At 40.7% G+C, this 27,971-nt stretch overlaps 1 protein-coding gene across 3 annotated transcripts; it reads left to right on the forward strand.

Moving 5' to 3' along the window:
* The first annotated feature begins 16 nt into the window (after positions 1–16).
* Positions 17–27,948, forward strand: LOC128694931 (organic solute transporter subunit alpha-like). Of its 3 annotated transcripts, XM_070094373.1 has the most exons (10): positions 19–241; positions 5,134–5,249; positions 6,086–6,182; positions 18,118–18,269; positions 19,398–19,471; positions 21,893–22,048; positions 22,251–22,362; positions 23,728–23,853; positions 24,298–24,427; positions 25,463–27,948. In XM_070094373.1, exons 2-10 carry the CDS (start codon positions 5,223–5,225, stop codon positions 25,855–25,857), a joined length of 1,269 nt encoding a protein of 422 aa, XP_069950474.1. In that variant the 5' UTR covers positions 19–241; positions 5,134–5,222; the 3' UTR covers positions 25,858–27,948. The 3 variants fall into 3 exon arrangements, with proteins under 3 accessions (XP_069950476.1, XP_069950474.1, XP_069950475.1); XM_070094375.1 differs by lacking the exon at positions 23,728–23,853 and having other exon boundaries at positions 17–241; XM_070094374.1 differs by lacking the exon at positions 5,134–5,249.
* Positions 27,949–27,971: the final 23 nt, after the last annotated feature.

The following is a 27,971-nucleotide window of genomic DNA, read 5'->3' on the forward strand; positions in this document are numbered from 1 at the left end:
CCACCCTCAGTGTTCCTCACCTGCCACACAAGACCACCCTCAGTGTTCCTCAGCTGCCACACAAGACCACTCTCAGTGCTCCTCACCTGCCACACACGATCACCCTCAGTGTTTCTCACCTCCCACACAAGACCACCCTCAGTGTTCCTCACCTGCCACACAACATCACTTCTACCTCAAAATTTACAAACTGGTTTTAGCAGAGGATTTCTAGAAGCTTAAAGTAACGACAATTGCAATGGTAAAGTATTTAGATATATTGATGCTATTATAGTCATGCCGAATCACGCAAAAGTTGCAGAGTTCCTAGAAAATGGGAGGTAATCAGGTTTGATCCGAGGAGGTAAAGATAGGCGTGGTTCTTAGGTTCATTTTCTTAGTTTTGGTTGGGAGTGCCGGCTCCTAGAGCTCCTTTTGGCTCTTCACGAGCTGACATGCTCTGTTCTTGGCTCATGTGGGATCATACCTATTTTAAAACCTATGTATGCTTATCGGGATCATTCCACTTTCAAACTACCAGTAAACTGAAGAAGTACTTTCTTGCTTATCGGGATCATTCCACTTTCAAACTACCAGTAAACTGAAGAAGTACTTTCTATCATTCAGGTAACTGATTCTCTGACCCCCGCCTTGCAAACTGATTGACTGTCTTTCATATCGAGTTCTGAGTATCTTGTAACATGTGTCATAATCAGTCTTTTCTGGTTCTCCTCTCATCTGCTGTTGAAAAGTTTAGTTTAGTTCAACAAGCTATGACACTAACTTCGAAGCAAGTTTCTGGTCTTTCTCTAGTTTCGAGAAAAATTTTCTAAAATAAGGCTTCATGCTGATGCCGTTTATTCTGTGATAAGTGATCATATGCATTATAAAGGGTCTGAAGCACTATTAAGATATATGAATGTCATTCTTAAATACAGTCTCTCATACGCCGCCATAGTAATTCTGCTGATATGTGCCTTTAGCAGGTTCTGTCCACCAAGTCTGTATTTCGTATCTAATATTCTCTTTCCTTCTCCAGTTTCTATATCTTTGCACTTACTTAGGTTGAAATCCAGTAATTACCTGTTTCGTTATTTCTGCGGTCAGTTTAGGTCTCTCACAGCCTTCCACTGTTGTCTCCAGTAATCATTCGCAATAATAAGGTAGGAGATACCTACCAGTAATCATTCGCAATATTCGCAATATTAAGGTAGGAGATACCTACCAGTAATCATTCGCAATATTCACAACATTAAGGTAATAGATACCTACCAGTAATCATTCGCAATATTCGCAATATTAAGGTAGGAGATACTTACCAGTAATCATTCGCAATATTCACAACATTAAGGTAGGAGATACCTACCAGTAATCATTCGCAATATTCGCAATATTAAGGTAGGAGATACCTCCAGGTATCTCCTATCTTAATATTGCGGTAATACTAGCTGAATTGGATGAAAGAGATCTCCAGGAAGATATCATGAATATTCTGAATAAGAGTTACCTGATTGTGTACGAATGGTATATAATACCGACAAGATGAGAGTAAGACACATGTGCAACATCTGGGTATCTTTATTGTAGACGTTTCGCCATCCAGTGGCTTTATCAATACAAATTCTAGGACATAACTTGAAGACAGTAGAACTATGTACAGAAGATGAGGTAATCAGTCCCTCAACCTAGGAGTAGGTGCGAACAGCACCTATGGTGCTGTTCGCACCTACTCCTAGGTTGAGGGACTGATTACCTCATCTTCTGTACATAGTTCTACTGTCTTCAAGTTATGTCCTAGAATTTGTATTGATAAAGCCACTGGATGGCGAAACGTCTACAATAAAGATACCCAGATGTTGCACATGTGTCTTACTCTCATCAAGAGTTACCTGAGTTTAACCCAAGAAAAAGTAGTTTATTAAGGTAGGAGATACCTGGAGGAGATACAATTCAGCTAGTATTATCCTCATAATTTAAACATCATTCGCAATGATACATAGGTATTCATATAAACACGTCATTAATATGTCATAGGAACAGCATAGAATCCAGCACAGATCCTTATGGAACTCCGCCAGTTATACGTTCCCATCCTGGTGTTTCACCGCTCACAATGTATTTTTATTTACTAATGTTCAAATATTCCCTTAGCTATGTTGATACTTTTGATTTTATCCAAGATTGTTTCTCCAATTTGCTATAGTTTTCTATGTGACACAATAGGCAAAGACTTCACACAGTCTAAGACTATGCTGTCTGTCTCTACGTTTCTTCTATCTGACTTCCGTTACTCTATAATTTGTCGTTGCTAGATTTGTAATACATTTTCCTTCATTTTTAATCAATGCTGGCTTTATGTGAAGAATTTAGCGTTTCAAAAAGTTCAGTAAGCCTGTGCTTTATAATTTTTCTCGCAATTCGGACGTTAGGCTATGTAGAGAGACGGTTTTGTAATTCATAGATTCTTGCCTGTCACCTTTCTTGAATACTGATATCAGTTTTGCTATCTTACGGTCGTATTGCTTTCCACACATAGTCAATAATTACTTAAAGATCTGTGTGAGTAGTTTGCATAATAAATAAGCTCCTCTCAATATTCATGGTGATATTCCATCTGGTCCTGAGACCTTTTACATATCAATTTTTTTCCAGGATTTCCCCACTTACCATTAGTTGTTTTCGTATTTTAAACATTTACTTGATTTATCCATTTTTTACATCTCTGGTGATGGCTCTCTCATAAAAGACTGAAATCCGTTCCGTGGTTTGTCTGCAATAGTGTTACTACGATTTTGTGAGTCGTGAAACTTTCTATTAAGCCCAGTGTATACCTATCTGTAAATATTCCAGTTTATTTTCCTAATGTTGTTGCTTGATCCTTCATTGTAATTTTTTTTCTAGTGTGGCTGTGGAACAACCTCGACTGAGTCTTTTCCAACAGTGACAAATGAACCATCGGGTCTTCCAGTGTCTTATTTATTACCCCGTCAGCTGGAAGAAATATTTCTCTTCCTATTATTACTAATATATTAATAAAACACTAAAACACCTTGTCTGTTTCTTACTTGCATTCCTGGCTGAAAATTACAGAAATTTTCTGACTGTGTCATCCCCCGAACTTCTTACCCTTCGGTACTTAAGCCAGAAAATGCCCCATTCCTTCACAATCACCTTTTTCAATTGCATTTTCACAGGGTAGTAGAACGTCATCACAACAAGTGATTACTTTCTCTAAGGAATATTTCATATTCAATTTCCTCTATGTTTCTCTCGCTGGAAGTTAAAACATGGTTCCTCTTTCCTTCTGACTCATACATTCTTTAACAAGTTACTTTAGAATGTTCCGTACAGTTAGCTGAAGCAGTTTGCTCCTCCAAATCTCTGAGCTCGTATGTGGGGTCCCTATTTTTGCAATACCGAGATGTTAAATTCTTTAATCATCATAAACAATCCTTAAGGGTTGGTATTAACCAGTCTTGTCATATGTCTAGTTTTCTGTTCTCTAGTTAATGAACTACCTTATCATTCTTAAGCTTCAATATGTTTCTGTACCTCGTTGTCATGCTTATTCCTGTGTATGTGTACTCACTTATCTGTGGTTGCAGGGGTCGAATCACAGCTCCTGGACCCGCCACTTCGCTGGTCGCTACTAGGTCTACTTTTTCCCCTGCTCCAAGAGCCTTATCGTATATGTGTGCGTGTGTGTACTCACCTAGTGTGTATGTGTGTACTCACCTATTTGTGGTTGCAGGGGTCGAGTCTTAGCTCCTGGCCCCGCCTCTTCACCGGTTGCTACTGGGCCCTCTCTCTCCCCGCTCCATGAGCTTTATCAAACCTCGTCTTAAAACTGTGTATGGTTCCTGCCTCCACTACATCATTTTCTAGGCTATTCCACTGCCTGACAACTCTATGACTGAAGAAATACTTCCTAATATCTCTCTGACTCATTTGTGTCTTCAACTTCCAATTGTGGCCTCTTGTTTCTGTGTCCCCTCCCTGGAACATCCTGTCTTTGTCCACCTTGTTTATTCCACGCAGTATTTTATATGTCGTTATCATGTCTCCCCTGACCCTCCTGTCCTCCAGTGTCGTCAGGCCGATTTCCCTTAATCTTTCTTCATAGGACATTCCCCTTAGCTCTGGAACTAACCTTGTCGCAAACCTTTGTACTTTCTCTAGTTTCTTGACGTGCTTTATCAAGTGCGGGTTCCAAACAGGTGCTGCATACTCCTGTATGGGCCTGACATACACGGTGTACAGTGTCTTGAACGATTCCTTACTAAGGTATCGGAATGCTGTTCTCAGGTTTGCCAGGCGCCCATATGCTGCAGTAGTTATCTGATTGATGTGTGCTTCCGGAGACATGCTCGGTGTTATACTCACCCCAAGATCTTTCTCCTTGAGTGAAGTTTGCAGTCTTTGGCCACCTAGCCTATACTCTGTCTGTGGTCTTCTGTGCCCTTCCCCTATCTTCATGACTTTGCATTTGGCAGGATTAAATTCGAGAAGCCATTTGCTGGACCAGGTGTCCAGTCTGTCCAGGTCTCTTTGAAGTCCTGCTTGGTCCTCATCTGATTTAATTCTCCTCATTAACTTCACATCATCTGCAAACAGGGACACTTCTGAGTCTAACCCTTCCATCATGTCGTTCACATATACCAAAAATAGCACTGGTCCTAGGACCGACCCCTGTGGGCCAGCTCGTCACAGGTGCCCACTGTGATACATCATTACGTACCATGACTCGTTGTTGCCTCCCTGTCAGGTATTCTCTGATCCATTGCAGTGCCCTTCCTGTTATATGCACCTGATGCTCTAGCTTCTGCACTAATCTCTTGTGAGAAACTGTGTCAAAGGCCTTCTTGCAGTCCAAGAAGATGCAATCAACCCACCCCTCTCTCTCGTGTCTTACTTCTGTTATTTTATCATAAAATTCCAGAAGGTTTGTGACACAGGATTTGCCTTCCATGAATCCGTGCTGGTTGGCATTTATACTCTTGTTCCGTTCCAGATGCTCCACCACTCTCCTCCTGATAATCTTCTCCATAACTTTGCATACTATACACGTCAATGACACAGGTCTATAGTTTAGTGCCTCTTTTCTGTCTCCTTTTTTAAAAATGGGAACTACATTTGCCGTCTTCCATACCTCAGGTAGTTGCCCAGTTTCCAGGGACGTGTTGAAGATTGTGGCAAGTGGCACGCACAACATATCTGCTCCCTCTCTAAGGACCCACGGGGAGATGTTGTCCGGTCCCATTGCCTTTGAGGTATCGATGTCCCTTAGCAGTTTCTTCACCTCCTCCTCATCTGTATGTATGTCGTCCATCACTTGTTGGTGTATTCCTTGCTGGTGTCCCCATCTGGTCTGTCCCCCCAGAGTCCTTCCTGTCTCTACTGTAAATACTTCCTTAAATCTCGTGTTGAACTCCTCACATACCTCTTGATCTTGTGTGTGTGTGTGTGTGTGTGTGTGTGTGTGTGTGTGTGTGTGTGTGTGTGTGTGTGTGTGTGTGTGTGTGTGTGTGTACTCACCTATTTGTGGTTGCAGGGGTCGAGTCTTAGCTTCTGGCCCCGTGTGTGTATTTGAGTGCTTGCGTGTGCGTGTTTGTTCAAAGGGCAGCGCGCTTTCGATTCGTACACAATAATGATTATTTATTTACCAAGACCATGTAAGATAAAAGTTGATTGCCTCATACAGAAAAAAATAAATATTGAGAGGAAATAAGAGAGACCTACCCATCCAAGGACGGTAGTTCCATTAAAGCTAGAGTGAAATGAACTTCCATTAAATAATAAAATAAAGTAATTCTATATAATTTCGAACGTGGGACTGGGCAATAAGAATAAAATAAAACCCTAATTTTTAAAGGGGTGGAACGGTAAGCCAAAAGCTCTAGGGGCGGGTCATCACAATATTAAGTTCCGTGGCAGGAAACTGGGGGGAATAATTGATGCACAATGCATATTGAAATTTGAACATAGATCAATGTAATTGTTGCTTGTGTATTATTACTTTCATAAACTGAAATAAAACAGAGCTCGTAATAAAAAGAATTGTATATAATTACGATAATCTGCTATTAAAATTAACATAAACTCACAGGAGGACATGTTGCCAGACCAGAATGACTTCCACTGGATGAATGATTCTGAGGGTTGTATATACGGCTACGTCCCCACCATCCCCGAGTATATTGAAGGTAAGTTATACTTATCAAATTTTCAAAATTATGTGAGAACTGCTAGAACACTAGGCTCTGGTGGCCTGGTGGTTAACGCTCTCGCTTCACACGGTGAGGGCCTGGGTTCGATTCCCAGCCAGAGTAGAAACATTGGACGTGTTTCTTTCCACCTGTTGTCTATGTTCCCCATCAGTAAAATGGGTACCTGGGTGTTAGTCGACTGGTGTGGGTCGCATCCTGGGACACTGACCTAAGGAGGCCTGGTCACAGACCGGGCCGCGGGGGCGTTGACCCCCGGAACTCTCTCCAGATAAACACCTTTCTCTTCTCCAGCTTTGCTAACAACACCAGGTAGTGGCAAGCAGCCCTAGTATCTACACTCAGATACACCAATAGCTGAACTAGCGGCACCAGTCATTGGAATATAGCCCCAAAACTTACACCCAGGATCAAAACCTGTTTCACTAGTAGCTAGTAGAACCAGTCTGTGATGATGCTCTCAATGATCCTACACCTTTACCCAGGTACGCTACCCGAGCTCCACAAGCGGCACTAGTCAGTGGGATGCTCCTATACTCCCTGCACCTACAACACTCTCCACTAAGATTCACAAACAAAAGTGCTGGGACAGACCCATCGTAAAAAAAAAAAGAAAGAAAAATAGCCGCCAGTCACAGGGAAGCGGAGAAGCTCAAGAAAAATAGAGTTACACCATCACGCTGATTCTCCCCAAGGTCTTTGGGGGGAAAAAAAGTGCTTCAGTTTTTCACAAATAATTGTGTATTTTGCTAATAAATATAACGTGAAGGTGACCCGATGCTCAGTTGATCTTTATTGCAGGTGACCTGACACTTTCATGTGATTTTTCTTGTTTATTATAAAGATCCATACTCTCGAATAATTCTTGATAAAATATACAGGATCCAGTGCATAAGAGTTATGAAAAGTGAAAAACAGTTATAATATTATCAAAAAGAAAAAAAAAAACGTACTACAATACATTAAAATTACCTGAAGAAATTCTAATTAGTTTACAGATACACCTGTAGTTCACTCGGTCATTAAAACTGGTTTAGCAATTCACGTAGGATAAAAAAAAAATACTGAAGCACTTTATACACTTTATTAAAAATACTGGGTAGCACAATGTACAATAAAATAAGGGTCAATATATTCCAGTTATTATTAAGAGTAGTAAATCATTATCGACTGGTACTTGTCAAAGATTAAAATCCAACAAGCCAGTAAACAACGAGAGAGAAATTCTGTAGTCAAAACTCAAATGTAAATGAATACACGTCATGTGGGACGTTCCCTGAAAGATCAATTACCTTATGTTTACCTGGAGAGAGTTCCAGGGGGTCAACGCCCCCGCGGCCCGGTCTGTGACCAGGCCTCATGGTGGATCAGGGCCTGATCAATCAGGCTGTTACTGCTGGCTGCACGCTATCCAACGTACGAACCACAGCCCGGCTGGACGTTCCGTGACATAGATCAGTTTCCTTATGTGGGATGCTACCTGACACTTTTATGTATAACAAAAAGGCAGCTATTGAATCACTTACAATGTATTTTCAGAATTTTAAAAATATATCGAATACTGACTGGACTGCATTTTTATAAAAGATTTTTGTTATATTATGAGTTACAGAATTATATTAATATTGAATAATTTTTAAACGTCATTATTTGTAGTCATAATTCAAACAATTTGATAAAAAAAATCTGCATATGGGGAAAACTGCACTTGAATATTGATCCATCTTGATGCAGTGTCTTGATGCAGTATCTTGATGCAGTATCTTGATGCAGTATCTTGATGCAGTATCTTGATGCAGTATCTTGATGCAGTGTCTTGATGCAGTATCTTAATGCAGTATCTTGATGCAGTATCTTGATGCAGTGTCTTGATGCAGTATCTTGATGCAGTATCTTGACGCAGTATCTTGATGCAGTATCTTGATGCAGTATCTTGATGCAGTATCTTGATGCAGTATCTTAATGCAGTATCTTGATGCAGTATCTTGATGCAGTATCCTGATGCAGTATCTTGACGCAGTATCTTGACGCAGTATCTTGATGCAGTATCTTGACGCAGTATCTTGATGCAGTATCTTGATGCAGTATCTTGACGCAATATCTTGACGCAGTATCTTGACGCAGTATCTTGATGCAGTATCTTGACGCAGTATCTTGATGTGGTATCTTGACGCAGTATCTTGATGCAGTATCTTGACGCAGTATCTTGACGCAGTATCTTGACGCAGTATCTTGATGCAGTATCTTGATGCAGTATCTTGATGCAGTATCTTAATGCAGTATCTTGATGCAGTATCTTGATGCAGTATATTGATGCAGTATCTTGATGCAGTATCTTGATGCAGTATCTTGACGCACTATCTTGATGCAGTATATTGACGCAGTATCTTGATGCAGTATCTTGACGCAGTATCTTGATGCAGTATCTTGACGCAGTATCTTGATGCAGTATCTTGACGCAATATCTTGACGCAGTATCTTGACGCAGTATCTTGATGCAGTATCTTGATGCAGTATCTTGATGCAGTATATTGATGCAGTATCTTGATGCAGTATCTTGATGCAGTATCTTGATGCAGTATCTTGATGCAGTATCTTGATGCAGTATCTTGACGCAGTATCTTGATGCAGTATCTTGATGCAGTATCTTGACGCAGTATCTTGATGTAGTATCTTGATGCAGTATCTTTATCTGTTTATCCATCAGAGTACCAAGTGCTTTCTCCACAGAAAACTAAGGAGATTTCTACACCCAACAAGTGTTTGCAATGCAGGGGAACTTAAAAGCTAAATTTATAACACTACGAGCTTTATTATTAAGCTTAAAGGTCGTGGACTGCACGAGGGTCATTAAGAAAAATGTAAACAATAAAATATGGATTAAAATCGAACTTATATGCACTTCTGTGTATATGTTCCTTGATAGTCTTCATTGTTTTGGAAGATATTGGCAAGTTGATCATTGAATACCAGCACGTTTATCTGTGACAAGATAAGATAAGATAAGATTTCGTTCGGATTTTTAACCCCGGAGGGTTAGCCACCCAGGATAACCCAAGAAAAACGCATTCGCTGCCTGACCATGGTCGAGTGAGGTTGTGCGCTGCACCCCTCTGCTGTTCAGGCGAGCTACCTTGTATCAACATGGCGCTGAGTGTGAGGAGGCGCGTAAATACCATAGGTATTGAGCTGCTTCGTGGGGCGATTTCACCCTCTTCAGTGCAAGTCTTACTCCCAACAATCATTAGGGAGACCTATGGAATCCAGGACGATGAGGTGTATGGTGTAGCCCTGAATGGGGCTTATAGAATCTTCGTCAAACTGAATTCCACGTCCGTGTATGAGTCTTTGGTGACGAGGTTCCAAGACGTGAGTCTTGACGCTACTCCAGCTGTGAAGGTGCGTTTGATCGACGTATCTCGCCACTTTACGTGGGTTAAGATACGTAATGTCCCATTTGAGGCAGATGAGGCTGACATAAGGAGTGTTTTTGAGACATATGGAACCGTACATCTGGCACAAAAGGGCAAGTGGACGGCAGGTGCTTACATGGGACGTCCGGAGGGTACCTTTTCCCTGAAGATGACTCTGAGACATCCCATACCGTCTTACGTCGTGTTGGAGGACTTCAGGACGCAAGTTATGGTATCGTATGCCGGACAGAGACGTACGTGCAGAATATGTGGGGCGTACGACCATATGGCGGCAGAGTGCGTGAAGCTGAGGAGGGCGCCAGCGCAAACTGGTGAAGCACCAGTTACCAGCGTGATAGCTGTTGAGAGCCCAGTGCGCAAGCAAGGGCCTGGGCGCTTGTGGAGTGAAGAGGTGGAGGATTCCAAAGAGGAGAATGGCATGTGTGAGGTAAGCTGTGATGTAAAAGGATCTGTTACTACTCACAGGAAAAGTACAGAAGTGCAAGTGCAGGAGGAGGTGCAGGCTCTAGAGGAAGAGCTTCAGGAAGTGTTAAGGACATTGACACCGCCTGCAGTGGACGTTGTTCCTGAGCTGGTGAGAGACACGGCGGTGCCTGTAGAGGAATGTAAGGATAAAAAACATAGCAGGGTTGACGGGCCAACTAGTAAGAGAGAGTTGTCGCCGTGTGCTGTGGTACGGGGCGTGGTGGAGGTAGAGGTTCATCGTGAGGGAACCTCTGAAGATAACATGGATGTGGAGGGCATCACGAGGAAGAGAGCGGCGGCGTCAGACTCAGATGATGTCCTGACGCCGGCGCAGAGGTCTGGGAGGAAGGAAGAGCAATGTCGAAGCAGTCACGATAAGAGGCATCGCAAAAAAGGGGGAGGGGTTGATGGTGTGAAGCCTTGTGCTGGCTCTGGGGCAGGAGGCCCTGGGATGAATGAAGAGAGGAGGAAGGGTTGGAAACTATAAAGAGGCCTTAGGTGTATGACTGTGAACGTAAATGGACTGTGTAATAGTGTGAAGAAGGAATGGTTTCGAATGTTTCTGTATAAATATAGGGTGGATGTAGTGTTCCTGCAAGAACACAATTTCAAGGAGGGAAGAGTGCTCGAGGTGGAGGGGTTTCAGGTCATGACTCTGCCATCTGCACGTCTGAAAGGTGGTGTGGGTATATTGATCAGGGAGGCAAGCCCGTTTGTGTTGCTAAGAAGTGAGGGGGGGGGAGGGGGACGAGGCTTGCGCGGGGATGGGTGGTGGATGGGACAGCGGGTATCCTTTGTATGTGTGTATGCACCAGCGGAAAATGATGTGAGGGTAAAAAGGGATTTTGTATGTGAAGAACTAGTTTTCTTCTTACGTGGTTTACCTGCAGTGGCCATCGTTGGTGGCGACTGGAACTGCGTTATTAGGAGGGCTGATGTGGAACCAAAAGGGGCGGGGCACGTGTCGGCGGCCTTGCGAGATCTTTTGAGGGATATTCAGTTGCGGGATGCGGTTGGAGGAGGGGCGTGGGAGGTAGAGCACACTTTTGTAAGACGGGGTTACGCTGCTAGGTTGGATAGGCTGTATATATCTCAAGGGGTTGGGTTGACATTTTTCCGTACAATAGAAGTAGCTTATTCGGATCATCGGGCGGTAGTAGCAGAGGTGGCGTGGGAGTCACTAGCAGGTATATCTAGGGGATATTGGAAATTAAATACAAGTGTGTTAGGTGATGAGGAGGGGATAGAGGGATTTGCGACGCTGTGGGAGGGGTTACGTGCAGAGATAAAAGGGGTAGAGGATGTGGTGATGTGGTGGGATGGTGTGGCTAAAGAACGGATTAAGCAATATTACGTAAAGGAAGGGAAACGTATCAATTCTTTAAAATATGGGCTGGCTAACTATTTGGAGGATAGATTACGGGGTTGTTATGCGAGGGGGGCGGTGGCGGGCACTTATCCAATGGATGAAATTATGGCAATTAAAGGGAGGCTGCGTGAGGTACAGGATGAGAGGTTCCAAGCGGTGAGGGTACAGGCGGGGGTGGAAGAGGTGTTATGGGGCGATAGACCTTCATCGTGCGTATTGCGTAGGCAGAAACAAAGACAGCAGGCAATGACTATTCCATGGTTGGAGGTTCATGAATCGATAGGAGGGTACAGGGAGGGGCAGGTCATACAAGCTACGGAAGGAATGGGGGCGTTTGCTGACAAGTGGTATGAGAAGTACTGGCAACGAGAAGGGGTAGAGGATGGGGTTTTAGAACAGGTGTGTGGGAGTGTGGTATGTCAGTTGCGTAACAGTGATAGGGAAGCACTGGGTGGGGAAATAACTGAGGGGGAAATATGGAGGGCTTTAAGTGGAATGCGAAAGGGCAAAGCACCGGGAATTGATGGACTCCCGGCAGAGTTTTATCAGCAGCATTGGGAATTATTGAGGCATTTTCTGGTTAGGTTATTAAATTGCATGAAGGAGAGAGGTGAGCTGGGTGAGAAGCAGGCAACGGCTGTCGTTGTAATGGTACCGAAGGGTAAGGGGCAGCATACGCTTCGGGATTATCGGGCGATCTCGTTGTTATGCGCAGATTATAAATTGTTTGCGAAGATTTTGGGAAATCGGGTCAAGTGTGTGGTAGGGCGGGTAGTATCAAAAACTCAGTTTGGTTTGCCAGGGAGGTCTATGGTGGAGGGGCATGGGTTACTTAGGGATTTCGTGGAGGCAAAAGGGGGGGGGAGGGAGGGAGGTTTGGTGGCGCTCGATTGGCAAGGGGAATACGATAGAGTGGATCGGAAAGCATTGAAAGCCATCCTCAGGGGTCAGGGGTTTGGGGAAGAAATAGTGGGCTGGGTTGAGGCGTTGTATGGAGGTGCAATGGCGAGGGTACAGATTAATGGTCGATTGGGTGGGAAGATTGTAATGGGTAGGGGACTTAGGCAGGGGTGTCCTATGTCACAATTATTGTTTGCGTGCGTACAGGACCCCTTTTATAGATTGATGGAGCAGCGTATGTGTCACGTAGAGGGACCAGGGTGTGAGGTTGCGAGGGTTTGGCCAGTTTTAATTGGGTATGTGGATGATACAACTGTTCTGATCAGGGAGGGGATGTCAATGGACACATTAGACGGGGTAGTACAAATGTTCGCAGGGGCAACTGGTATGAGGGTAAATTCAGATAAATCGATGGTCATGGGGTTAGGAGCTTGGGCGGGTAGGGTTGATTGGGGTAGTGCAGTTGTGAGGAGGCAGGTGCATTCGTTAAAAATCTGCGGTCTTATTTATGCAGACGATCTACCTGTGGCACGCATGGAAAACTCGCTTAGGATGGTAGAAAGGATTCAGGGACGCTTGGGTGCATTGCGACCTTATCATTTGACCCTTGTGCAGCGTGCCATTGTTGTTAATATCTTACTGTATAGCAAAGTATGGCACGTGGCAGCCGTGTTCCCATTAACTGGGCCAGCAATAACGAACATACTTAGGAAGGTTTTTAAATTCTTGTGGGGTTCGAGCTGTGATTGGATTAAGAGAGATGTGGTAATGTTACCTGTAAGTAAGGGGGGGCTGGGATTGCTGGACTTAAAGCGGAGGGTCAAATGTGTCTTCATTAAAAGGGAGGTGATGAGGGAAAGTGTGGGTGGGGGGGGTTTGGCCAGGATCCATAACAGATTGCAACGGATGTATACAGGAGTTGAGTTGCATGAGTGTGAAAATGTGTTGAGGGCTCTGGCGTGGGATCGAGAGCCAGCAAAGGTTAAAATAGGTAGGTTGTGTAGATTGTTAGCCGGGAGGGTTGTAGCGCCTGTAGAGGGAATTTTCCCCATGTATGCATGGGGAAGTATATGGAATAGGTTGAGTAGGATGAGGTTGCAACCTCGTGTTCGGGATGTAATGTATCGTTTTCTGCATGGCATTTTACCGTCGGGTGTGGTTCTACGGGATAGACGAGTCGTTGACGGGGGGGAGTGTGGGATATGTGGTGGGGAGGAGTCGGCTTTTCATGTAGTATATTTTTGTGATGGACTGAGGAGTGTCAAGGGGTGGTTAAATAGGGTGATAAATAGGATAGGAGGTAAAGGAATTTCTGTATTGAGAGCATTAAGTCTCGACGTGGGGGGTTGGGAGGAAAGTGTAATCAGAGCTGTGGGGTACATTATGGCAGATTATATCTATATAGTGTGGGGATTGCGGGGCAAACAGGTTACTGAGGTGAAGAGGAGGGTGTTAGCGTTAACGTTCTATAAAACGGTATGTAGAAATAAGGAAATTTATGGGAGGAGGTGGGTGAAGGATTTTTCAGAGGGATATAGGCAACTTACGTTACAGGTTTTATTAGACTTGTAATAGACGAGGGAGGGGAGGGTATGATTGGAAAGTGTTGGTGGGGTAGGGAAGTCAGGGGTGAAAACAGGGTTGCCTCCCTGGTAATGGATAACAAAAGTTTTGCGAGAGTGTTGGATGAGTGATGCATGAGTGAATAATATGTGGACCACGGGTGCTAGCACCTGTGGAGCTGGCCAGTTTTTGTGTGACTGGACTTTATACTTATTATACATATTGTGTGTGGTAATATTGATTTACGGTAATGACATTGTAATTTGGAGATTTGCTATAATAATTGCATGTATTTGCTCCAACTTGTTTTTCTGGTGCCTTGCACTGCATAGTGTTGATGCTGTGATCATGCACGGTGTCCAGAGATATGATGTGATATGTTTGTATTAATGTCTGTGCATTATTGTTCGTCACTGGTGTTCTGCAATTCAGTTTTGTTTTGAGAGTAAAGAGGTTAATGCACGTCAGATAGTGTAATAAAGTTGGGCAACAGTGGTGTTATAGGTTTTTGTGGTTAGGTGCGTGCTAGGCACAGTCTTTATGTGTTACTTATGTCATGGTTATATTTTATGTTGTATTGTACTGTTGTCAATAGTACTATGTAATGTCCATATAAGCTGTATAGAGCTTGAATGTCATAGTTGAAGCTGTGTTATTGTTTTAACACTGGAATTGCATGTTTAAATGTGTAAAGGCTTACATGTGTTGGATTTTGAGACTAAGTTTATTCTTATGATTTTGTAGTAATTTTGTATGTCTTTGTGACTTTTCTATATCACCATTGTTATGTAATACATATTGTTATGTAACTGAACCATTAGGACAATTACATAAATTAATGTTGGATCATTGCTGTGTGACTTTAGATTAAGCAACATTCATTGTTTATAGTATGTTAGGTTGTAAATAGTGGGGTGGTTGGATAACCACGGAGGGGGGGGGGTAATATGTCTGTATAATATGGTCAATGCAATGCATTGTATGGTCTGTAGTCGATTATTAAGTACCATTTCGAGGGATGTGTATATAAAAGTGTTGTTCATATCATGTAATTCTGCTGGGTAGCTCCAACAGGTTTGGGTTAAGTGATAGGATGAGGGAGCAGGGAGGGGGGGTGTACCCACACGGAGTTGTAAGTGTGGTGTGTAATATTAGCAGTAGGGAGGATTGTGTTAATTATCGACTTAAATGAGTTTTACATATTATATTTTGTAATGTCATGGTTTAAATAAAATATAAAAAAAAAAAAAAAAAAAAAAAAAAAAAAAGTCACAGTTGATTATTGTTCACTGCCTTTATCTTGTTAAATATTGATTATGTACCCATATATTTTTGTACCTTATTCTTAAAAAAAATATAAAAAAAAAAAAAAAAAAAAAAAAAAAAATCTTGATGCAGTATCTTGATGCAGTATCTTGACGCAGTATCTTGACGCAGTATCTTGATGCAGTATCTTGATGCAGTATCTTGACGCAGTATCTTGATGCAGTATCTTTATCTGTTTATCCATCAGAGTACCAAGTGCTTTCTCCACAGAAAACTAAGGAGATTTCTACACCCAACAAGTGTTTGCAATGCAGGGGAACTTAAAAGCTAAATTTATAACACTACGAGCTTTATTATTAAGCTTAAAGGTCGTGGACTGCACGAGGGTCATTAAGAAAAATGTAAACAATAAAATATGGATTAAAATCGAACTTATATGCACTTCTGTGTATATGTTCCTTGATAGTCTTCATTGTTTTGGAAGATATTGGCAAGTTGATCATTGAATACCAGCACGTTTATCTGTGACAAGATAAGATAAGATAAGATTTCGTTCGGATTTTTAACCCCGGAGGGTTAGCCACCCAGGATAACCCAAGAAAGTCAGTGCGTCATCGAGGACTGTCTAACTTATTTCCATTGGGGTCCTTAATCTTGTCCCCCAGGATGCGACCCACACCAGTCGACTAACACCCAGGTACCTATTTGTTGCTAGGTGAACAGGACAACAGGTGTAAGGAAACGTGTCGAAATGTCTCCACCCGCCGGGAATCGAACCCGGGCCCTCCGTGTGTGAAGCGGGAGCTTTAGCCACCAGGCCACCGGGCCTTCTCTGGTACTACTGTAAACTATCTTTTTTTTTTTACCTTCTAATAGGACGTTATCTGCGAATATATAGCTAAATGGTTATAACTATTACCATAATTTTTAAAGGGGTGGATCGGTAAGCCAGTGGAAGGCTTCGGTCAGATGACCAAAAGCTCCAACAGCGAGTCATCATCTAAAACCCGCGTCAGGAAACACTTGTCCTGTTTGATGATGAACCTTACCTAACCTAACCGTTATCTACGGGTATTTTAGAGTAATGAATATATTTATTGTAATCAAGGGAAGGGAACATTAAATTCGTAGAGTTCAAACAGCACCAGGTTCAGTCAAGTTCCTTGAAACAAGAGCCTCTCAGGGGAATCAAGGCACCTCCTTTGAGGGCTTACGGTAAAGAAGTGTTTAAGAAATCTCATATATTTTCCTATTTTCATCGATACAATTAATTAAACTTGCGGATGTGAAGTGCTCTGAGAATCATTACGAAAAATACTGAGTCTGATTCTTGCTACGAGTTGAATCGTAATTGACAAATGAACACACATTTGTAGGCTTTCCGTGTAAGCTGAATGTGACAGTCTTCTCGTACCTGTGAATATGAATGTCCAGAAATGGACATTCATATTCATGTGTTCTGATGCAAGAGTGAATTTAATGGATGGAAAAGAGTAATTGAGTATTTTATTGAAAAAATGAGTACGAGCGCATTTTTCGGCTAATCTGAACAAAAATTAGACCAATAGCTATGTTTAATTAGCATCTATTACCCAGGAATGTTTTTTTTTATTCTCCATCATACAGGATAGATTTTCATACAATACAATAATTAAATCAGCCGGAGCTCGGCGATGAGAATATCCTCAAGCATTCTAATATAGACTGAGTAGCTACGGCGGCTTTTATTAATATCCTTCCAGAAGAGCTGCAGTAACTTTTACGAAGCTTATTTTAGCCTGAGAAGAAAGTTGTCGCAATATTCTCCTCACCGCTTTCTAGCTGCCATCATATTCAACAGTTCCTCTGTTTTAATAATTTCCAGTATTTGGAGAGTCACACCCCTCAAGAGAGGTTCCTTGATGCTGGTGAGGGGCTCTTGATCCCCTTCCCCACAGGCGCTGTATAATCCTACGGGTTTAGCGCTCCCCCATGATTAAAAAAATAATGGAGAGTCGCAATGTAATCCATTAACAGCTGGCTGGGTCGACGAGGGACGTCACCCTTTACATGAGAGAATGTTTGTATGGCTTCAAGAACATGGACAGTCACAGTTATGCAGAACAAGCATTAATTTGGACACCGTTTCGTTAAATAGAGCTTTTTTGAAGCCCTCTAAAAAGATGTAAAAGATTGTTCTGTTTACTGGGTATTTTTCTTAGCACAATCTATTCGTGGATCAGCATGGTGTGCTGTCGGCAATACCGAAGAAAAAACACACGTTGCAGAACTATATACGATCTGAAAAAGCCCACGGAACGACACATTCTCGCAATTAACGCTTGTTTTGCAACGTGTACCTATCCAGATTATTTTCGTTTTGCCCGGATCTCAAGGTCTATCCTCGGATCACGACTCTTATTACTTAATATTCACAGCAGCGACAGTTACCTCCAGTGTCTTAATTGTCGATCCTGGGAAAGATTTCAATCACCAGTGATGACCACTGTTGCATAATGATGGAAGCCACCATTTGTACATAGCTCTATTTTCACCCTTGAGGACTATTGTTGTAATGGCGATATTTCAGGTAAAGTCTTTCCTTTGCTGGCTTACACGCCTACTGACATATATTTATATATCTTGTTTCTGAGCTATTTTTTTTTTCAGAAAACAGCAGCAAATTTGGCTAAACTTTGAGACATAATTTGGTTGAATAATATTGCATTCCTTTATAAATATTTGAATATTAATAGTTTTGTTAACATTAGCTTAATCAACAGGTTCGACTCCTGCTGTGGACTGAGAGATAGTTTATGTATATATATATATATATATATATATATATATATATATATATATATATATATATATATATATATATATATATATATATATATATATATATATATATATATATACATTTACATTCATACAGCTCTGGGGCAATATACAACAGCAGTCCATACAGTGGGTGGCCTCATCACACTGGCCTTCCTCATATTCTACTGTGAGCACATCATTTTCACCTACCGGAACACCCACACTGTCTACCGCAGGCACATTAACTGGATAGCCTGTTTCTACCCGGTAAGACCACTCAGCTAACTGAAGAGTTCCGGGTTCGATTTCTAGACAGGGCAAAGTGTATGAGAAAATATCAGTAACACCTGCAATAAATAAGTAACTGGATATTAGTCTATTTTTGCAAGTGGAATCGTCATGGTCGATGATATAAAATATTTAAGACTGAGTTGGGCTTTGAAATTAGCCGAGGTGGGGTGATAAACCTCGTAACATGTAAATTGAACATAGTGAGAAAAATAGATCTTTTTTCTGCTGTTACAAGGTGAAAATATACATTGAAAATTATGATATTTATGTGTATATCCTGTGGACATGCGCCTAGCTTAAGACGAAGTAGTAGTAGTAGTAGTAGTAGTAGTAGTAGTAGTAGTAGTAGTAGTAGTAGTAGTAGTAGTAGCAGTAGTAGTACCCAGCTGGCTAGTCACTGAAGTCATCCTTCTATTTCCTTGTCCGCCTATGTCAGACCTTTTAATTTTACTACGCCAATTTTTACTGGTATCTGTGCTGCACATGCTAGGTTATCCTGGGATAGGTTAAATTTATATATATAAAATGAATTTAACTGAATCTAATAGTACAAAAGAAAATTGTCTTACTAATTAATAAATTCTGGGGTGGGAACAAAAAACTGAGAACCAAGTAGATTTAATTCCTAAAATAGGACAGATTTCTAGTTTAGTGTCAGCCTCGCTTTTTCCTTGGTTTAAAATTACAGAAAACACAACGTTCTTTAAGAAAAGCTACATCTAACACTAAGGTTTTAATTTATTAATCACTTTTCGAAAGTTAGCTCCCTGGTAGCACATTTTAGTTTGGGTTACTGACTGTCAGGAGAAAGATAAAGAATACTAAATAATTTAATATTTTTTTTCTGCATTTCCAGACAGTTTTTTTGTTCAGGTTCTGAGACTGCATAGTTAATGTCTGTTAAAGATCTTACAGTTAATATATAAAAAAATTATAATAATTAGGTTTATGACTAATATGAAGATTGGTGTATACTGTAGAACTTGGTAGAGAGAGAGAAGCAACGTCACCAGAAAATAGTTAACTTGACTATTCATTAGTTGAATTGCTTCCAACTAGCCAGTATACGCTCCTCGTAACACAACAAATTCGTGTTTCTCTCAGGTTGGAGCCTTGATGACCTCATTGGCTCTCATTGTGCCCCGGGCTCATGATGCCTGCACAGCTATAAAGATGATGTGAGTATCCGGACAAATGTCTATACGTGAATGTTAAAATATTTCCCAAGTGGCTGCTGGTATGTATTTCTTAGCGTATGTTCCTGTTGGTGAGAAGCAGGAAACCACATGTGGGGTGAAACAGGAAGACAAAGTTAACTATATATTTCGACCTCCAAAGGAGATATCATCAGTAAAGAGGAGAGAGGAAATCATGACGTGAACCTTTTCTGTGCCATAGTCATAATATCTTTTTCTTCTTTGACCTACTGAGGAAATCAGGGATCAAAATATATGGCATACATTATTGTCCTGTTTCTGTTTACATATGGGTTTCTCTTTCTTGTATATGCTTATATTCCTCGGGGCTTTCAATGTGTAATTCAAAATGCAGTTACATAAGTCGTGAAACGTACAACAGTTAAATATTAGTTATTAATTATCCACTTGTAAACCACCGCGATACAAAATCCACATCTGTCACAACGAAAACCACACGAACCCACACCTGTCACAATTACCGCCACACAAACCCATACCAATCGACACCACCATGATAAATTCACTCCTGTCAGAAACACGTCCCAACTATTCAATAGTACACCGGTCACAGCTACCACCAAATTCATGTAGCATACCTGTCACACCCTATACCATTACAAACCTAAAAAAAAGGGGAAAGAAATGTGAAGTAATGCTGAAGCAGTTAAAAACAGTGATAAATGAGTAAATAAGAAATGCAGCGATGAGAGAGGAGACAGAGTGATAGGCACAGAAAAGCAGATGTAGTGATAGTAACGGAGGAAAAAGCAAAAGGGAGGTAGGGACAGCAATTGAGAAACAGAGGTAGTTGTAAAGACGATGTATGAGGAACAGAGGAAGATGGTGACAGAAATATAGGAACAAAGGGAGTGGTACTGACGGAAGAAGAGGAACAAAAGTGGAAGTGAGAGGAAAAGGAACAGAAGCGTTACTGACGTTAGGAAGACGAACAAATGGAGTGGTGAGAAACAAACGGACACATACAGCTCCTAGGACATTTTATCTGGGAAACGTTTTGCTCACTGGGGACATTTTCAGCCCAAAACACAGCATGAGAAGATACAGAACATACAGAAAACATAAATAAGACAGATGAGGTTAGGTGGGGTCAAGTCCGGTGGGGTCAGGTAGAGGTGCCGTTGTATAAGTCATCTGATCGTTTGGTATATTGTGGGTACTATCATTTGAGAGAGAACAAGATGTGCTGAACTACCAGGAATCAAGGCGATCAAAGCCGCTCTAAGACAACACCACTTCTAATATTGTTTTCCCCTATTAGTAATTTGGCCTTGCTTATATTTATCAAGTGTGTCTGTCATATACAATGTTTTCAGGTCGTCCCTGATACATACCGCATGACCGTCTTTATTTCAGGATCTGTTGGTATTGAGTGTAAGAACCAGAGGAGGAAGGAGGGGAAGAAGAATTAGGGACCGTGAGAAAGGGGACCACAGGGACAGATATGCTATGGTTTAAGACATCAAAAAATTAACATGTTATAAAATATAGTACATTCAGAATAAAAAGGAAGGTATTAAAAGAAATGCTTCTTAAGACAAGTACAACAGATATTGTGGGAGATATTCATTTGATTTTTAAAAACTGAGGAAGATTCAGCCCTGGGTTCAATTTTCCACAAAAAAATAAAAATGCTCCGGCAATCAAGTGCTGAGAGAAACGTTCCACTCTGATAATCTGTTCTCCAATTAGAGCGGGTATTATATGCAATTAAAGGAAATCTTTCTTACCCATACTCTTTACCACCCACCATAAGCACACGTGTAACACACAACATCTGTTTCTCCTAACAAGCTGTAAACCCTAAGATAAGATAAGATAAGATTTTGTTCGGATTTTTAACCCCGGAGGGTTAGCCACCCAGGATAACCCAAGAAAGTCAGTGCGTCATCGAGGACTGTCTAACTTATTTCCATTGGGGTCCTTAATCTTGTCCCCCAGGATGCGACCCACACCAGTCGACTAACACCCAGGTACCTATTTGCTGCTAGGTGAACAGGACAACAGGTGTAAGGAAACGTGTCGAAATGTTTCCACCCGCCGGGAATCGAACCCGGGCCCTCCGTGTGTGAAGCGGGAGCTTTAGCCACCAGGCCACCGGGCCAACTTCAGAGTTACCTGGAGAGAGAGATTTTTATCTAATAAAATTCCGACATCACCTTCCCTTTAAACCGAATTCAAAATTAAGATCTCAACTCTGTATACACAGCTAGGTAAACACATATGTGCTCACTTTTAAAACAAAAATATTGTACTACGAGAATAATCTTTCAAATGTTTACCTATAATTCTCGTTGCTCTTGCTCATTGAAAATTTATTCTCATATTTTTTTATCACTGTATGTTTAGGTTACTAGGAAGTTTTCTGTTCATTGTCCACAGCTTCTTCTCCCTGGGGGCGCGACACTTTCTGGACCTGACTGTGGTTATGTTTGGGTGTGAAAAAGCTATGTTGGCTAGGCTGAAGGACGCCTATATAGACTACCACGTGGGAATCCTGCGCTGTTGCCTCTGTATACCCTACAGAAGCATCAACAAGTGAGGCTTGTAAAAGCTACTGAACAATTTATATTTTATTGAAGCATTATAAACACACTACTGGCAATATTACTCAGGCATTATCGGGATTTTACTGGAGTAATAGTTAAGTCACTGGATGGAAATCCTTTCACCATCTAGGTACCCGACCTTTAATGGATACCAGGTATTCATTCCTCTAAATAAGAAGTTCTTTTCTCAGGACTCGCTTGCGTGTGCTGAAGTGGATGTTGTGGCAGTACCCGTATAGCCAGACTATCTACTTCTTCCTCGAGATCTACTGCACTGCCGCTGAAAGTGACAGGCAAGGCCTGGTAAGTGACTATTGCGCTTGTACTCAAGTTTTGACTACACACTTGTTTTTTTGTGTGTACAAACTGTCGCTCTGCCTCGGATCATTTGAAAGCCCAGCACTAAGATCCCTACACTCTTTCTTTTATGTTTCCCGTGAAAATCATTGCAATCTAATCATTAATAATGGTCATTCCACAAGAAATAGACGAAAATATTACTTTCGAGATATTAGAGTAAACGTTCGCGCGCCTAATTACATAAAGAAAAAATAGCAATATTTCTGGCTTTTTCTATGTAATGTAAGTGATTTCATATAGTTTACCCTGTATATTACACAGTTTTCTCTAGTAAGAGGCGAGAAGTAGAGAGAGAAAACCGTTATATGGTGTAAAACTATACTAAAACCATTAGCCGCGGCCACATGGACAGCTCTGTATTATATGACAAATATTATTATTTTGGCCGTCTTTAAATTTGCTGTAGAAACATCGTATTACAATGGGATTTTCACCAAAATGTTGCCGGATTCAGTCTTTAGTTGTCAGCCGAGAATTTTACCCAGAAGAATTACTATTTGATTCCTAGGAGGGAGCTAAATCGGAAAAGCATTCAGATTTTGTTCAAGGAAGAGGATGGTACATTCAGTTCTCTTGTCTTCAAATGGAAATTCGTCGACACCATGCCCATGCCTAGGTTCTCTACACATATGCTATGTATGATAATTCTATGTAACTGTATTTGTGTATACCTGAATAAATTTACTTACTTACTTACTTACTTAGGGTAGGGTAGGTTCCTGAGCCCGAGCTTGCAGCTCACTAGCCTGTCATTCCCATTAACCCCCTAGGGGCGGGGATGGCAGACCAGAGAGGCCTAGCTTGTGGCTAGGCCTGGGGACTGTTGGTCCCAAAGATGAGGAGGTAATTGTGCCTCCTCCCATGGGAGACTTAGGTCTCAGACACTCCCAAGACAGGGAGCCAAACTTGGAAAAGGCCCGGGCCGGGAGAATACCGGCTAATCTTTAATAATAATAATAATAATAAATGGAAATTCAGCAACATATAACTCGAGAGAAATATTGCACATATTTTGAAATTGTTAAATGTATTTATACACCAAATGAATCCAGGTTTACTTCAGGTATTGCCATATATTTTTTTTAAATATATTTTACAGTATCTTAGAACGTGATATTTACCTTTTCCTGGGTGGGAAGCTTTACTAATTTGGCCATCATATGACTAATTCCCGCTTCAGTGTAAATTTTCTGACAAATAAAAATAATCTTCAAATTGTTGTGCATATTGCAGCTTTGTAATGAATAATAGACTATATACACTGTTCAGTACCAGCCATGACACTCATCTTTCATGACGTACCAACAGATCCTTTTCAATTACTGGTACTTGGTACTGGAGGTGTTCAATGCTCTCACCTTCCTAAGTGCTCTCTACGCCCTTACAGTGCTGGGCCATCTGGTCAGGGACCATCTCGGAGAGTTTGGTTTTAAGGTACGCTATAGTGACTAGCAGGGACCTAGAAAAACATATTTCTGTAGGTCCCTTCAAATATCATTTTAAAGGGTTGTTTTGTCTGCCATCAAATGTCCATTTAAATGTTTGTTTTGTCTCCCATTAACATTAAAATAATCTTTGTGTTACAGTGAAACGCATGTTGCAAATAATGTCACAAAGTGTGTTTACATAACTCACGAAATCGTTATAACACGACTGAAAAACAAATAAGGGAACTGCTGGGATCTGAACCCATGGCAAATGAGTTCTAAAACTCCAGGCCAGTGGATTCCAGGCAGATATTTTTACGCTTCTTTTTGTTTTTCTAGCATTTCTGGAAAAAAAATATTTTTCAATTGGTTATAAAGCATTAGAGTAAAAATACTTAATCACATAGCTTTTTAAGTAATTTTCCATATCTACCTTAACCCCCTCTGACAGAGGAAATACGGAACGATGCTTGTTCTGCTGATCGTCCTCAAGACCACAGAACTCGTGATAACTGTGCTGGGAAACTATGATGTCTTCCCCTGCTATCCGCCCTACATCAACTCGATGGTCTACTCCCACAGTAAGTTCTTTACCCACTTCCCAGACTGCATCATCCATAGTCTATGTTTAGAATAAATTCTTCCTCTGCTTCCCATTCTACGTCATCTATGGTCCACTTCCACAGTAAGTTCATCCTTTGCTCTCCAAACTACGTCAACTATGATCTAGGTAAGACACATATACAACAGTTAGGTATCTTTATTTCGAAACGTTTCGCCTACACAGTAGGCTTCTTCAGTCGAGTACAGAACAGTTGATAGAAGCAGAAGATACTTGAAGACGATGTAATCAGTCCATCACCCTTAAAGTTTTGAGGTGGTCAGTCCCTCAGTCTGGAGAAGAGTATTGTTCCATAGTCTGAAGCTATGGAACAATACTATGATTTACTTCCACAGTAAGTTTATCCTCTTCTACCCTGGCTACGTCTATGGTCTATTCTAACGGTTCTTTCCCTGTTCCACACTGTACAAGTTCTTATCCTGCCTCTTTGCATCTCCTCTCAATCACCTTACATCAACTCTAATAGTATTAGGTTGCTTTTCTTCCCATTGTGTAATTGTCATATAGAAAAGACTAGCAGCACACTGATAATGCATCCAAGTTTTCTAGATTAAAAAAAAATGACTTGAAGTTTCCACAAGATTTTAAACATACTAAAGCCCTTTCAACGTTTTTAAAATCAATTATCAGTCTATTTGTGTAGTCAGTATGGACTATAACATGATGTGCCTGTATGTTCTCTCAGGTTTATATAAATCTAAATTTATTGCCACATTTAAAAAAGAGAACTTTGTAGAAAATGACAATGTATTCTATACTTTTATTTATTTATAACTGTATTTAATATACAAAATTCAACTTGATATTTTTACCTTAATATATTGCACCGTTCACAAGAATAAGTTAATAAAATTTCTTCAAGAAGAAAATATGAGAGTTACAGAACAAGCTTTGACTGTTTGCAGCTTTATCAAGCTTTGCAACGTGAGTTTTCTTCTCTGTTGTTGGGAATGCAACATTTGGATATCAAATCTCTTATATTAATTTTTTCCAGCTGTGTTGAATCTTGCTCACCTACTAGTTCTGACGATCTTCGGTGCTTTAGAGTACTGGGAGTACCACACTGAAGAGTTCTTGCAGCCCATCTCCGACAAGCACCATCAGCACTCCCATGAGCTCATCATCCATGGCCAGGCCTGTGTCTGCATCATCTCAGAGATGACTGGGTTCCAGAAAAAGAGGAGAGTCTCGCAGCTGCCACTGGTCCTGGGAGACAACGCGTCCTCAGACTTCAAGTTCGACGAAAATGAGGAGAAAAAGACAAATGGCGTTGAGGTGTCCTTCGCTGAAGAGACTGATATCGAGCAGGTTCCTCCAGCCTTGCAAGCTGGAGGTAACAATAAGAAAAATGGTGTTCAGGAGTCAGAAGTAGATCAGACTTCTTTTTGACATAGATGTCATATCTCAGGCACACATGACGTGGATCACACAGGTTTCTTACAATACACAGTCAATATCAACTGCTTACCTGCGTGTTGGTATGACTTAAATATACTTGTTGTTTATTTATATTACACTGGCTTATAGGTTTCATATATATATATATATATATATATATATATATATATATATATATATATATATATATATATATATATATATATATATATATATATTTATTTATTATCACACTGGCCGATTCCCACCAAGGCAGGGTGGCCCGAAAAAGAAAAACTCTCACCATCATTCACTCCATCACTGTCTTGCCAGAAGGGTTCTTTACACTACAGTTTTTAAACTGCAACATTAACACCCCTCCTTCAGAGTGCAGGCACTGTACTTCCCATATATATATATATATATATATATATATATATATATATATATATATATATATATATATATATATATATATATATATATATATATATATATATATATATATATATATATATATATATATATATATATATATATATATATATATATATATATATATATATATGTATTGTGTGTGTGTGTGTACTATATATAGATGGAGACACCATGCTACCCTGGAAGGATGGTCAGCATATTGCATAAGACTACACCTGTGCCTCTACGGTGGCTGACACCTACTTTCCATATTCTGAAGCTGAAGGGGATGGAACCGCCAAATACAGAGGACTGTCACCTTCCTATAACTTCGTCCCAGTAAGGTCGGAGACCCTTGGAGTATGGGGCAAGTGTGCTTTAAAATTCCTGGAAGAGTTAGTTGAAAATCTCATCATAGAAACCAAGGACTCAGTGTTGCGATCCATAGGGTAAATGCCTGCAGCATTTTTGACATGCGGTCCACCGCCAAGGAGCTGGATGAAGTATTTGAGATGTAGACTCTGAGATGTCATTTATGTTATTCTTCTTCCCAGTGTATCTTCGTTAATTTTGTTTAAAAATAAAGTTTACACAGAATATATGGGGAGGGACGTACGAGAATATTCAAACAGCTCCGGGTAGAATCTTTAGTTCTCCCTGAAGTAAGTTTATTCTAAATAACAAAAAGGTACAATACCGTGACCGGAACGATATACAAATAACCCGCACACAGAAGAGAGGAGCTTACGACGACGTTTCGGTCCGACTTGGACCATTTACAAAGTCACACTCTTGTCTTCTGTGTGCGGGTTATTTGTGTAAGTTTATTCTCTTCTCTGAGGATGAGGGTCCCAGTACAGTTCTAGATGTGGTATCTCCCTATATATATATATATATATATATATATATATATATATATATATATATATATATATATATATATATATATATATATATATATAGTGTGTATTACGTAAATTTAATTGTGTTACTTTTTCATGTTAATAAAATCTAGTACTATAATATTGTGTTCATAAGAAACTATTTAGTGAATGTATATAATAAATTTAGTAGTATTTCTAACATCTCTGATCGACACCATGCCCAGCCCTTCTAGGGTAGGGTAGGTGCCTGAGCCCGAGCCTTTAGCTCATAAGACTGTCATTCCCATTAGCCCCCTTGTGGCGGGGATGACAGACCAGAGAGGCCTAGCTTGTGGCTAGGCCTGGGGACAGTTGGTCCCAAAGATGAGGAGGTACTTGTACCTCCTCCCATGGGAGACTTAGGTCTCAGACACTCCCTAAAGAGGGAGCCAAGGCCGGGCCACCACTTGGAAAAGGCCCGGGCCGGGAGAATACCGGCTAATCTTTAATAATAATAATAATAAATAACTGATTTTGGAATGCGAGTTTCCGAAGCTTTAATAATATACTTTAAACTCCAAAAATTTTCCCAAATACAATAATATATCTTGTTTATACTTCCATAACAATAATATACGTATCATGTCATCCTATGTTCTCTGCCTCAGCACGTACCAAAAATTATGTAAAAATTTAAAAAATGCAAATAAACAATGTGATTTTGAAGCATTTTCCTTGACGAGTCCTGGTCATGGACAGGATATTTAATAAAGTACTATAATAAAAATATTGTTAGGACCAGACATAAGAATTAACTAGGTTACGAAGATTTTTAATTTCCTAAAT

Source organism: Cherax quadricarinatus, chromosome 45 (assembly GCF_038502225.1).
Source record: "Cherax quadricarinatus isolate ZL_2023a chromosome 45, ASM3850222v1, whole genome shotgun sequence".
NCBI lineage: Eukaryota > Metazoa > Arthropoda > Malacostraca > Decapoda > Parastacidae > Cherax > Cherax quadricarinatus.